The sequence below is a fragment of the Lampetra planeri genome, chromosome 6, assembly GCF_965212315.1.
Source record: "Lampetra planeri chromosome 6, kcLamPlan1.2.h2, whole genome shotgun sequence".
Taxonomy (NCBI): Eukaryota; Metazoa; Chordata; class Hyperoartia; order Petromyzontiformes; family Petromyzontidae; genus Lampetra; species Lampetra planeri.
Window position 1 is genome coordinate 9,799,495 of NC_136112.1, and position 14,545 is coordinate 9,814,039.

General features: G+C 40.8%; 1 protein-coding gene across 1 annotated transcript in view; it reads right to left on the reverse strand.

The window, feature by feature from the left end:
- Nucleotides 1-14,545, reverse strand: part of LOC144719661 (transmembrane protein 132D-like) — a 193,173-nt gene that overhangs the window by 32,995 nt on the left and 145,633 nt on the right. Inside the window, exons 6-7 of the mRNA XM_078595799.1 lie at nucleotides 11,950-12,139; nucleotides 7,237-7,380 (exon numbers count right to left, since the gene is read on the reverse strand). Of these exons, the coding sequence (XP_078451925.1) occupies nucleotides 7,237-7,380; nucleotides 11,950-12,139 (334 nt within the window). The remainder of the gene's footprint in view (nucleotides 1-7,236; nucleotides 7,381-11,949; nucleotides 12,140-14,545) is intronic.

Here is a 14,545-nt window from a genome sequence, read left to right on the forward strand (position 1 = left end):
GAGGGATGTAGGGCAAAGGTGATAGAGGGGGCACGTGAGGTAAGCCCGGGAACCCGCGAGTAGGTTCTAGAAGGGGGCGTGGCCGGGGGCGGAGCGAGGCCGAGCAAGGAGGATAAAAGGGGACTCCGAGCGAAGGTTCGGGGCTGTTGCTTGGAGTGGAATCCCGTCGGGCTGCTGGAGTCTTCATCACCGTCTTCACCTTCTCAGCGTTGTCAGTCAGGCAGTCTGTTAGCTGTCCTGACTGAAAGTGTAGTTACCCCTTGTACCCTGTGAAGGCTAATAATAAATAGAGTGCCTCCTACTCCTAGTGTCTCTGAGTGCATCACTACACAAGTACACATGTTTTTGTTGTTGTTTGTGATGGTGCATTGGCAGTGGTGCACACACATAAGAGTTCAACACATACATCAATATAACTCTGCCTTGAGGAGACTGCATTTGTATAATAGGCGACATTTTGGGCAATGGGTGTTCTTCATAGTGGAGATATCGTAGCATAAGTTGCCTCCGTTTCTCCAAGCACGCAGTGGAATGGTTAAAAAACTACATTTCTTCTCGCATACAAACTGTATTCATAGATGGTTGGAGCTCAAACAGTGTTAAGATGACTTAAGGGGTTCCACAAGATTCCATCCTCGGCTCCCTCTTGTTCTATCTTTATGTCAATGGCTTGGGCACTGACCTGGATCATTCCAGCGCACATCTGTTTGCAGATGACATGATACTGATTACTGCTGGCCACTCTCTGGATGGCGTGATTGCTAAGCTCCAGTGTGATTTCAACAAACTACAACATCAGCTAGTTGCTCTTAAACGAGTCCTGATTACCTTCAAATCCAAGGTGTTATGCTTCTAACCAGGACTAAAGCAGGAAATAATTTTCCCCCAATTACATTCCTTAAATAATGATAAAATAGAGCAAGTTAAGATCTAGCGGTATCTTGGGGTCCTTTTTGATTCAAAACTAAATTTTCAAGATCACATTGATTATATTGGTAAAAAGACAAAATAAAAAATGGTTTTCTGTATTGACACAAGCATTGCTTCCCCACTATGTTCCGTTTGGAATTGATAAAAGCTACCATACTTCCTCTACTTGATAACTGTGACATCGTATATAAATCAGCCCCCAGTACTGTACTGAAGAAGCTTTACCTAATTTATCATTCGGCCTTAAGATTTGCATTGAACTGCCCATATAGGACCCACCACTGCGATCTCTACATTGGGTCAAACTTTCCATCTCTTAATGATCGACGGCTTGTGCATCAGATCTTATTTATTCACGATGTACTTACAAAATAGTCAGCAGACGACCTGCTGGATCTCCTCACTGTTTTGAAGAACAAATGTAACCTAAGGTATTCTCTCATTTCCCAGCTTCACATTCCTTATTGCCGTACAAATACCTTTGCTGTTGATGCCCCAAGGTTCTGGAATGCTATCGCCAATAAACTGAAACTTGGATCACTACCTGTGAGATCTGCACTCAAAACAGTTTTTTCCTGGATGTTTCTGTTGCGTATCGTCATTTTAAGATGTTTTGTGTACATTTTTTTTTATTGTTGCGGTTGCCCCCGAGATGCTTAATAATTTTTCATGTTTTGAATTGTAACAAACATTCTTAAACTTTATTTGAAGCTTTCGTGACTGCAGGAACTCTTTGGTTCTTTCGGTAAAGTCGCGTAGAAAGAAAATACATTAAATAATAGAATACGACGTTTCGATTGCAATACAAGCAATCGTCATTAAGTAGAACTAAATTTGAGAGAGAGACAAAACACAGACACGGAGACACACAGACAGACACACAAGCAGAGAGAGACTACACAGAGACACAGAGAGAGACACACACAACATAGACACACAGAGACCCAATGCCTCTGTGTCGAGGCCTTAAATAGAGAGAGGGGGGTGGGGCAGAGAGAGAGGTGGGTCTGCTGGAGCAGAAAAATTAGCATGTCAATGAGAGAGCTGTGTGGAAATCCACCCCGCGGCGGCCGGGGGAGAGAAAGAGCGAATTGACCTATGAGAGCTTGGTAAATTTTAGAGAGAGAAATAGGCAGTTTGAGAAAACAAACTTAGCAATTTTTTGGAAACGTAAAAATGTAGTTCTATCTGATTACGATTGCTTGTGTTGCAATCGAAACGTCGTATTCTATTATTTAATTTACTTTCTTTTTACGTGACTTTACCGAAAGAACCAAAGAGTAAACATTCTTAAGTTTATGATGAATGCATATAACTATGGGTGCAAGATTCAGTTACAGTATTTACAAATAAATTAATCTTGTATATGATTGGTTCATTGAAAACCCTGCAGACTTATAGACAATTATCGACCACTTTGCATATTACATGTGCCCAAGGGCAAAGAAAGACCCCGAATAGTGACAATTCATCCAACTGTACAAGGGTGTAAATTGTTACATGCCTACTCATCAGAGTTAAACATAACGTTAACGGGTGTTTATATATCTATAGCATCGCTCGTGCATACTGTATCTCACAACGCTGAGTTGTGGTTCTTTGTTTGGCTTCTAGTGGCAGCATTCAAATGGTTACACACGGGAGGGGCGCAGCAACACTTCGGAAGTTGGGGATGCCCTACTGCCCTCCCAGCGAATGCTTCCCAGTGGTGATTGGTCAGATTACAGACATGCTGTGGGAAATTCACCACCCCCACGTCTTCATGGGAAGTGCCACATTGTTCCACGAGAAAAACGTCAACTAATAAAAAAACACACCAGGACTTTTGTCCAAAATATGGTGGGCATCTTATTTCGCCATACGAAATATTTTTCGTGGGTGTCCGGACGACCACATTGGCTGTACCCCTGGTTACAAAGAGGCAAAACTAAGGCCACCAAGATTAAAAATTCACTGAAAATATCATAATTATTACCGCCGACTGATGTGGTAATTATGATAAATCACATTGATATTGTGCCTCTCGTCAAGGAACCACTCCATGGCGTCTTACATTGAGCCTACATATCATGTATCATCATATCGCACTCACATTTACCGTGCAGCATTCAACCATTCAACACACATCCTCATTTAATAAGCCATGATCATTTTGAATATTTCTTACGAAAGAGCCAGGCTTGGAGGCTGGAATTAAAACTATAAAGAGGCATCAGTGAAGTCGCCATGAAAAATGGTTCAGTAATGTTGGAGGTATTTTGACGAAAGCTCTGTCACTGATGCCAGCCAGATGGGTTGGTGGGACTACCAGGAAATTGGATTCCACTGATCATAATGTCTGACGTGAGTTTCACGGGGTAATGCGTTCCATGAAATAAGCAAATACAAGTCCATGGAATGCCTAAAATGGATGTGTTCTTTTACTGGAAGACACATACATTTTCCGATAAGAGGAGTGATGTGCTCGTATTCCCTTACGCTGCAGATTAACAGAGGTGGCTGTATTTGGAACCAACTGTAATGTATACATGGGAGAGTTAGGAAGACCGGCCACCATCAATGGCATTGCAGTAGTCTAGACAAGATATTGGAAAACACATGTATGAGAATTTGCTGTGTTTGCTTTGCAAATGTGTGGCCTGGGGCAATGTTATGTAGATAAGACATAACCGTTTTACAGGAGTAATGGATATGTGTTTAAAGTGATAGGGTATTCAAGTGTCTCACAGTCATTGTTCGTACAATTATTTGGTTCAGCTGTAGAATCATCTGGATGCAGCACTAGCCCAACGATTGGGTCCATGCACATTGACTTCAGTTTTTTCATCAGTTTAAAAATATTTTACACATTCAGTCTCAGACCTTTAATAAACAAGCTTCATTTGTTGGGATGATGAAACATATCACCATCATTCATTGAGCAGCAGATATCTAAATCACTGACATATAAGTACAAAGGTGGTGCTTTCTGATACATTTTTGCAAAAAAACTGCATTTATATTGTTTGCATTTTGACTGCTTGTGTTGTGGTTATTGCAAACATGATCCCTTGTTCTTTGGTTCTTTTCGGTTAAGTCACGTCTAAAATAAAATAATAAATTAAAATAACATATTACGACGTTTCGATTGCAACACAAGCAATCATCATCAGGTATAAAAGAAATAGCAACACAAATCTAACTAGAAAACTATAGACAGACATACAAGCAGACAGACATCACAACGGCACACAGAGAGAGGACACAAATCGGCACAAAGAGAGGGGTCGTTTCTGTGACGGTCCCTTAAATATAGAGAGGGGGGGCGGGGACGGAGAGAGGGAGGGGGCAGAGAGAATTAGCATATCAATGAGTGTACGGCAACGTACTGCTGTTGCAAGTAAGATGACAATGTGGAACGGGCACGCAAAATTGAAAACGGGCACGCAAAATTGAAAATTAGGAGACAGGCACACGAAAATTAAATAACCTAGCAAAATATCGAAATGTGATGTAATACAACACAGAGAGTCGGTTAACACACAATTAACGCATAGCCTGGTTGATTACGTGTTTCAAAATTTGCTAAGTTAGAATTTTAAGTGTGAAAATTCCAAAGAGAGGACACAGGCAGAGAGAACAAATAGCCAGAAATTTTGCGTGCCCGTTTTCAATTTTGCGTGCCCGTTCCACATTGTCATCTTACTTGCAACAGCAGTATGTTGCCGTACACTCATTGATATGCTAATTCTCTCTGCCCCCTCCCTCTCTCCGTCCCCGCCCCCCCCTCTCTATATTTAAGGGACCGTCACAGAAACGACCCCTCTCTTTGTGCCGATTTGTGTCCTCTCTCTGTGTGCCGTTGTGATGTCTGTCTGCTTGTATGTCTGTCTATAGTTTTCTAGTTAGATTTTTGTTGCTATTTCTTTTATACCTGATGATTGCTTGTGTTGCAATCGAAACGTCGTAATATGTTATTTTAATTTATTATTTTATTTTTAGACGTGACTTAACCGAAAAGAACCAAAGAATAATTCCTGCAGTCACGAAAGCTCCTAAATTAAGAATGATCCCTTGTATAAAGGTGTCAGTTTTTGTACCAGTTGAAAGGGTAAAAACCTATTACTATATTTTGCCACTGGTAAAGGAGGTTTTATAGTGTAAATGCTTACCCCGAGCTCTCAATACTCTGATATTGCACTGTGTTTGAGTTGTACGCCTTCTGGTGTCATCTGGTCCAACACCAATGGGGACTAGGCTCTAAAGAAAGCCGTCTCGGGTGTGGACCAATCAACTTCAAGGACAGTGCATATCATTATCATTATCAGAGTTGTTTATTTTTTTTGCATTTTGACTGCTTGTGTTGTGGTTATTGCAAACATGATCCCTTGTATAAAGGTGTCAGTTTTTGTACCAGTTGAAAGGGTAAAAACCTATTACTATATAAGTACAAAGGTTGTGATTTCTGAAACATGTTTGCAAAAAAACTGCATTTAGATCACTTGGTGTATTTTCAGCTTTTGTAATATTTTTTTGGTCAGGGTCCATGTTTTTTTTGGTCAGTTTTCTTTTCACTTTGAAAACTTGCCTTTTGATTTGCTTATTTTTATATTAAGTCTGGCTTTGCAACTTTTGTGTGGTTTCTTCAATAATGTGCTTCAATTAATTTTCATAGGCTGCATTTTATTGGCTGTAAATCTGAGATGGCTCATTCTTGGCTTGCTTTTTTTTAACCAATCTAAATTCAAGAAAATGTTTTGTCATGAGAATAATCTGCATGTTTGTATTTTGCGACTTTGTGCATTCTCTGAATGGGATAATTTTGGCATGTTTACTGTCAAGGCCTCAGTATGTGAAGGCTTGGATGACTGCATCAATTCCACTGAAACAACATCCTTTTCATCATACAAAAAATCAAGCATTGTGTTATTTCATAATCAATAGCATTTTTAAAGATTTGCTTGGAAATATGTATGTGTTAACGAGTATGAAAAATAGCTTGCTAAATCCCGAGCTCTCTCATGGTGTTGTTTTGGTCTCTTAATCCTTTCTAAAATTGCATTTCCTGTAATCTTCATGAATAGTTTTCAAATGTGTGATACATTATAACTCACACAAAACCCATCCATTATAATGAAAAAACACATTGAATCGCACCATTATTGAAGAAATTACATGCTGTCATATATATAAAAATAGCATTGGTTAAATATGAAGTAATGCCGGATGTCACTGTGTATTGCCGGCCCTAGAGAGGCACGGCGTGCGGTGTAACGACATCGCGGATACCCCTATGGTGTGGGTGTAGTATCGGCCCTAGAGGGGCTCAGTGAGCGCTGATTGATAGCGCTGGATGGCACCACGCTTGGTGTGCAGTGCTAGCCCTACAGGATAGGGTGTGGGAGTGCCGGCCGTAGAAATGGGGTTACTAAAGGCCATGGCACGCTGGTTGACCCGAGAGGACACGTGACCAGTTAAGTCTACAAAGGGGCCTCGAGTGAGGGCTAGGGGTGGTCACGTGGTCGGGGTCCAGATTTTGCTCGAGGATTCTGGAAGGTGGTCATGGCCAAGGGCGGAGCCAGCCACGCCGCAGAGAATATAAGCCGGGTCCCCCAGTGGGGCCGGCATTGTTGTTTATCCTGAAGAAACCTTCGTCTACGTTCTACGTCCTACCGAGTCTCCAATACGTGGACCTGGTCCCAAGCTGTGGTCCCGGTCCGTAGTAGCTAGTTATGTTGTAATTAGTGTAGTTAGCCTGGTGGTCACCACCACAGGTTGTTATTCTGTGAACAGGCAGTTACCCCGTGTGTTGGTGTCAAATAAATGTGTTGCCTCCAAGTGTATGTCTGCGACTCAGTTGAACTCACTACACATGTTTAAACACCTCCATAATTTGTGACCTGTCGAAGCCTTATATGTGTCTTCAGGAACTCCAGTCAGAAATTATGGTGTGAAGTTGGCAGGGCTATCATTACATTTTCTTGTTTCTACGTAAAGAAGTCTACGAGAGTGGCCATCGTTGAGGGAAATCGTGACTCATTTTTACATACTTGATCATCCAGACTGATTTATATTTTTACTACGACGGGATTCTTATTTATTTATTTTAAATGTTTAGCTCATGTATTCAAATGGGCAGCACAATATAAGGATGAATTATAATGCTTCTAAGCGAGTTGCTGTCATATATGGCCTCATAAAAAGGGTATGTTGGTCAAAACTGAGTCATCTATCTGGAATTTTCAAAAACTGATAAAAGGACAGAAGCGACGATACATTATTGCACATATATACATATAAGGCAGTGAGCACATGGGCACAAGGTACCTTTATGATGTCTTTATCCAGCGAGACACACTCAGCATGCTGAGACACATCTGTCACTCTTCCATTTGAATAAATAGCAACAACTCTGAGAGGCAATTTCACCATCTTGCCTGTCAGCACTGCTGTATTCACCAGCTCATGGGACTGCCAGACACAGATCAGACAAGTGGCTGAAACGTCACACAGAATTTCACGTTTTATACCGCATCCCCCCCCCCGCTACCTTTCACCTTTAAATACCAAGGGTCACTAAACCTTGAGTATATAATAATCAAGATTAGTCCATTTTGAAATGTCTTTGTGTTGCTATCGATAGCAACTTGAGGCATTCATTTTTTTACATCATCAATAACCTGAGCAGAGGATGAAAAACAACCACGATTCAATATAGATTGTGACAGTAGCCCAATCATGTTCTCAAGAGCTGCTGCCATTAGCTAGTTGCTGTACCGAACGCCCCGAAGGCACTCTAGTTACATCGTGAAGGATGAGTCTGGTTTCCTTTGTGATGCCATTGTTATTGATTTCCAATGGCTCCTCTCATTACAACTTGTACTTGGTCCGTACATCACCGAGAACGTGAAAAGGTGCCAATCACTGCGCAAAGCACAGGTGAAATTGCCATGTCAGGGCCCTGTTTGTCGAATCAGTGGGCGTAATCATTTGTTGCCATCTTTCATTATCGTAATGCGCATTTCGGCTATGTTGGTACGAGAACAACGTCATCTGCCAGATGGTGGAACAATTGTAGCGTTGACAAAAACAAAATGGCACGAATGTTCCCTTTCAGCAAATAACCCGAAGATTAACGCCACTGAAAGATGGCAAGAAAAAGCAAGTCTGCAGATGCATATCGGGAACAATCACCATGAATGTCTGGGAATAACAGTTAGTGTTGTTGTTAGGGGGTTCATTACGACTTAAATGAGTCATGAAGCATAAATACTAGAAAATTTAATTTATAATGACACAGCATCATTCACATATTGGTATATATGTACACATTTCTGTACAACACTCAAATCTAAGTAATTATAGTCAAATTAAGTTTGTATTCTTCTATTTTTCCCCGTGAGCCACATTTTTGAGATGACCGAGTTAGGGTGTTCTACAACAGCCACACTTGCAAACGATCTGTTCACACAATGGACAATATTTTTGCAAAAATAAAAACATCACTGTGGAATGCTACAGAGCATTGAAAACATTGCTTTAACTTGACTATTTTAAGTGTTAATCCAGATTTACAGCACAAAGCAATGTGCATTTATTTAATCGTTTCTGATAGATTTCTGGCATGCTCGGCAATGGATGGCATTCAGCTGTCTTGAAAAATGTGCGGAGACAGCCGCTGTAGAGAAAACCCGATTCCACTGACCTTTTACCTTGATGCAATACACTATTAATATTTACGTTGGTTGGAGCCTCTGACCAAGCCCTGAGGCTACGAATAAATATCACAGGGAAGCACTGTGTCATTTTAGAGTCTTATGTGTGAGACTGTAAGTGTACTCGATAGTTCTAGCTAATATTTGCAATAACGATGCCATTTTATTTATAGTTGTAGTATGTACAGCTATGAAAATAACAATGTTGCAGAAAAAAAATATAGCCTTATTTGGGGGGGGAGGATGTCCGAGAAGGGTTATCTTTCTGCACCTTTATAAATATATCTTTCTTGCTGTCCATGGTCTTCACGACAAAGCCCAATCTGGTTTCTGACAGGACCATTTGGTTGAGGTTGCCCTCCTTTTTGTTGTCACTGACCCCCCTCCTTGATTCTGACTGTGGATCTCTTTCCCTCTGGGCCCTTCTTGACTCACTGCTGCGTTCGACACCACTGGCCATCCTCCCATGCACACACTCAAAACTCTCTTTTCTCTCGCATGCTCTTTTCTCAGATTCTGCTCTTCTCTATCACACTTCTCCGACTACATTCCATTTTTACATGAAGACACACAAACTATGCTAGTGTTTTGACTAAATCGTTATTTAAAACAACTATTTGTTTTTCAGATAATTGTTAATTATACCTTTCCTCAAGGAAGTATTTTTTCTTTCTTTGGTCTTTTCCCAACTAGTTATTTCAACTGTTCTCTCAGGTTCATATCTTGAGATGAAAAATACGCAAATACATCTCTCAGAACCGTCAACCCTGTGTGTCAGAGACTGGCTGTGGAGGACATATTTATCAGGAATTCTCCGTAAAAATACTTCAAGTGGCCTTTTTGTCATTTACACAGGAGGGTGACGCTTTCACATCCCATTCTGCCGTTGGGAAGTTTTGTCATGCGATAGTCAAACTTATGTTTTTAGTTCTCAGACCTGGAATTTATTCAAATTAAGTGCAAACAAAATGTATGCATCATGGGTTTTTTGTGCAGTCATTGGTGGCCAGACTGAGACCATTATCTTTCTACACTTGAGATCCCAGTTTAACCATGGGTGGCTAAAACCCAGATTCAAACCCAGAAACCCAGTGGTACCAGCACAGTGATCTGGGCCTCACACCACCTGGACACGTATAGTAGTTTTGATTCAAATAGTTTCACGAAATCAGTTTATTTTTTTTTATCATGTAAGGAGAACTTAGGTTTTCATGTAAGAACTGACCTCTCAGAAACCCCTCTGATTATGGTATTACACGGTGTTAGATACTCAGGCCGCTGCTGTTCTCAATCTAATTTCTTCCCATTTGTAAACATCACTTCAAGCTGCAATATAAACCAGCCCTGTTCTGCTGATAACACTCAGGTTGACTTAACAGACCCCATCTCACTATCTACTCTTCCATCCTGTTTTGTTGCACACTCATATTGGATGGGTTTGAATCTTTATCAGCTACATCTTCCCAAAAATGAAGTCTCATAAATCAGTAAAGGGTCCATACTCAATAAAGACCTCGTTTGGCATGCTCCTCACAAATACCAACATCAAGCTGGTCAAGAATGTCAGAACCCTGAGAGTCAGAATTAGCCATGTATTATCATTATTACCCTACATTTGAACTCTTCAGGACATCCTACATTCATTTGTACAACATCTGCATCTGCCACTTTCTTGGCCATCTGCGACAAAGACCTTCAAATTAAAGCCTCAACTCCCTTCCAATCTTTCAAAGTTCCAAACTTTTCATCTCGAACTTTTAATTACATGACGTAAAGCCAATTTTCACATCCCTCCAGTTGCTCCAAATCCAAGATCAGTCGAAGTACAAAAATCACCCTCCATGCCTTCAATGCCCTCCATGGACCTATCTCTGCCAATCTATCCCGCTTATGTTGAACTGCTTTGTTTAATTTTCTTTATATTTCAGCAGCCAAGGCCTTCCGTCAAAGTCTTGTTGTCAGTTCCATTCATTGGGAGGTCTGCACATTCTTGGTTGCTGCCTCATTGTCTGAAATTCCCTTGCAGTGGCTGATAAATGCTGTTGATTGTCCAAGTATAAGCGAAAGACCTTATGACTTTTCCTCTGATTACTGACTATCTTAAGTGTCCTTATTCACACTACACGATATGTGCATCTCCTTTCCTTTCTCTTCATGGTAGCTTCCATCCATCAGTCCTTTCCCTCTGAAACGAAACAAAATACTACACCTCGCTACACCATAAAAAACACTACACCATCCCTTAACGTCAAATTATCTCGATTCATCTGTCTCCATGTTTTGTACTGCATCTTACGATGCAGTCACATTTCTCCTCTATATATCCAAATTGCAGTGTATTGAAATAAAGTCGTGAAAATCCCAATAAGGCCATAAATTCCATAAATTAGCTTCTGTGGTTGGAAATGTTGAATATACACAGTGTTATATTTTGGTAGTATTTCACTTACGTGTCCTCTGAGCTCATAACTCCCAATTATAACGGATTCCAGACTCCATGTGAAAGATGCCTCCATTATCATGTACTGTATCGGTCACATACCATAATTAAGCTCCAAGATCCCTGGGAAAGGTTTGTTGGAGTTTATACATGAGTTTATGCTACTGTTTTATGTAGCCTCACACCATGCACACACATAACACTCAGGGCCAGATTTAGTTGGACAGGTGCCCAAGGGTTGTTAGAATTTTTGGGGCCTTCTTTGTAAGCTAAATTTCTTCCCTTTACTGTTTTACCACCATCTGTGCCCGATGCCAAAAAACTCCATTGTTATTTATCGTTGTTATTAAAATTCTGGTTATTAAATGTGACAAACGAATTGTAAAGTTAAACCAGAGTTAAACAAATAAAATATTCACAATGAAACACATAATAGGTAATATTACATTGAGTGATGCTATGTCTTTAACGAGCATTTTACCTATAGCAGTGGTTCTTAACCTGGGGTGCAGGTACCCCTAGGGGGTGCGAGATGACCTTTCTGGGAGTGCGAGACATTGCCAGATTTTTTTAGAAGGTAAATCATCGAAACACAAATTAAGCACGGGCACGTAAATACAACTATTCCGTTTGATCAAACCTATGTATGTATTAACATTACACATGATTTAACGATTGAGAACCCAAGAGGTGCAAAGTTGCAGTAAAGGTTAAAAACCACTGACCTATAGGATTTATCAGAGTCATGCGTTTCAACCATTATAACTCAGTTTACAGGATATTTTTTGGGGGTCTCTCAAAGTCCAAGGCCCTGTGAGGCTGTGGCCTCTGAAGCCCCCCGCGTTAATCCGGCCCCTGGTAACAGCACTCATCAGTGGTGCGCACCATGGCGAGGGGGACGATGCTGCGAATTCCACTCGGGCTGAAGGGAATGTCTGTGTTGACCTCTGGAGGGTAGGGGAGGTCCCTCCCCGTGGGCCCCACCAGCCAGGTCAGGCGCCACACCGCTCGCCTGACCGAGGACGTGTTCTGCACCCTCAGCTCTATTCGAGCTATCTCGAGGGTGGACGGGGCCCTGCTAAGACAGGGGAACAGAAACAAATCGTTGCAGAGATGAGCATCATATCACCATCGACATCCTTTCAGCATTCACCTCACATGCACGCTGTTTCAGCGAATACACCACAATTTCAGATTTTTGTTAACCACTTATCAAGTATAAATGCCACCAGGCACGATGACTCACTTTAACAACAAAGCATAGCACACTTCAACGTTTATTTCAACAACAGTTCGCAACCCTTGCGTTACGTAATTCTCGCCACTTGTCGGACAACAGATTGATACTTGAGCGTATGCTTTAAAGATGTGGAGTAGTTTTTAGAGGGTAAGCATCCAATCACAGTGCAACCAAATGTTCATGGCTAATTCGAGTGTTCTATTGTGATAAATAGAACGTCATCAATATGTCAAGCACGGCAGTATCCATCCGCATAATCGAGGACGTTCTCTCTCTCCTCAATACGTCTGAGTATAGAACCGATATTCACAACTTGTTTAAACGGTGGTTGGATCATGGCGCCTCAACAGGCCCCAACGTAAATCCGTGAAACTTTCCTTTCTCGCGGATGTAGCAAGGAACAAAAGCATTCAAAGGGAGCTGTCCGGCCAGCCTCTGACTGCGAATCGACGGTGAACCTGTCGACGTGGTTGGTGATGTACAACCTGCGTGCACACCTCCACGCTGTTGTCAAGGCTCACGCTGGTGACGCCGAGCAAATATTGCACTGTAGTGAACCTTACTTGGAAACAAAAACAAAATAAACGCCACAACAACTTTGAAGTACAATCCACTCAGTTGATAAATGAGTGCTGGTGGTAGCTTTTATCAAAAATAAACATCGATTGATTGATAGTTGCCCTTGAAGGTTATAGTTCTGTAATGGTCGTGTTTTGACTGAAACAGCTGTGGACATTTAGAGATGTAGCGCTTCGTCCCCGCAATAATTAATTGACTCGCAAGTCAATTAATTATTGAGGGTCACGGTTTGTTTCAAGGATATATATATTTTTTTAAACATCGTGGCAAATGTAGCGGCCTCGAGCAGCTGGGGGGGGGCAAACATGAACCTATTTCGTACAGGATGTATGACGCCAAAAAACAATGGCTTTTATGCATGTGATTCGAATCATTTCTTGCGAGCCTAAGAATTGATATGAATAAACGCATCATTACACCCCTGATACATATGTAAATGTGAATAATGTTGCTGTAATCTACTTCCCCATGACACTACAGTACTTATGTGTATATGGCTCATGGGTGACAGCTTAAGAGTGTGAACTGCTTCCATCTGTCCCACAATGCAAAGTATTCTCAAAAGTTTTGTTTATAACATTTTGTGGAATCAGCATCCAATGCAATTCAAGCCTAGAAAGCATCAAAATAAGCATCTTGAATGGGTACAAGAGCTTATACTTCCACAGGTAACAGGACACAAGCATTGTATTAGTTTACAAATATTACTACTGTTAAAAGGTTCCAGAGTATAACAAATGTCTTGTGGAATATAAAAAATGAGTGATGATTTGACAAAAGGACAATGAACTACCTGGTAACTGCAATCATTTATATCAGTATATTTCTCAAAAGCATATTTTTGTGGTTATTAAACTACTCCCATGAAGTGCAGTCAGGGTTCTCACTACACTTAAAAATAGTTCCTGGCCAAGAAAACAAGTATTTCTTTATTTGCTTCAGTCTTTTACAATGTCCAATTGTGACATTGGAGTTAATGTCACGAGATAAAGAATCCATTCTGAAGCACACAGTAATAGCACCCCGTGTGGCAGAATAGACCGTGGAAGTGATTTTTCACAGGACATATGAAAAATCTTTCAAATGGCCTTTTTATCCATTCCATAGCAGGGGTGAACTCTCACTGAAGTTCTTCTATTAGGTGATTGCAGAGTGGACACACTGATATATGTAGGTCTGACTTCCTTCCCATGTTGCTACCACATCAGCTAAAATTAGTCATATCAAGTGTAAATCCTATATCATGTGATGTTTTTTTTGTTCTTCTGTGACTGGGATGAGACCTTCGACTCTCTATGCCAGAGAGCTTCTGTGCCACCCTGGCCACCTCCACTCAATAACTATATTTGATAAAGAATTACTTAAAAACCCATTGTTAATAAAGTGTGTACACCCATCCCAATCTTATTTTGGACCAGTCTTCAAATATTGACATTTACAATTAAATAATTTGATATCACACTGCAAGACATTGCAGGGATCAAATTTCAGGATTGAAACCCATTGGTATCAAATGTAGTCTTGCAAATAAACAAGTAAATGCTAGCTTTCATTCATTCTAAATTGAATGACACGCTTGACATTCTGTTCTATGCATATTTTAAAGTGGCATTTGACGCTTAAAATATTTTCTGGAGTTGATTATACATTAACACGCCATTT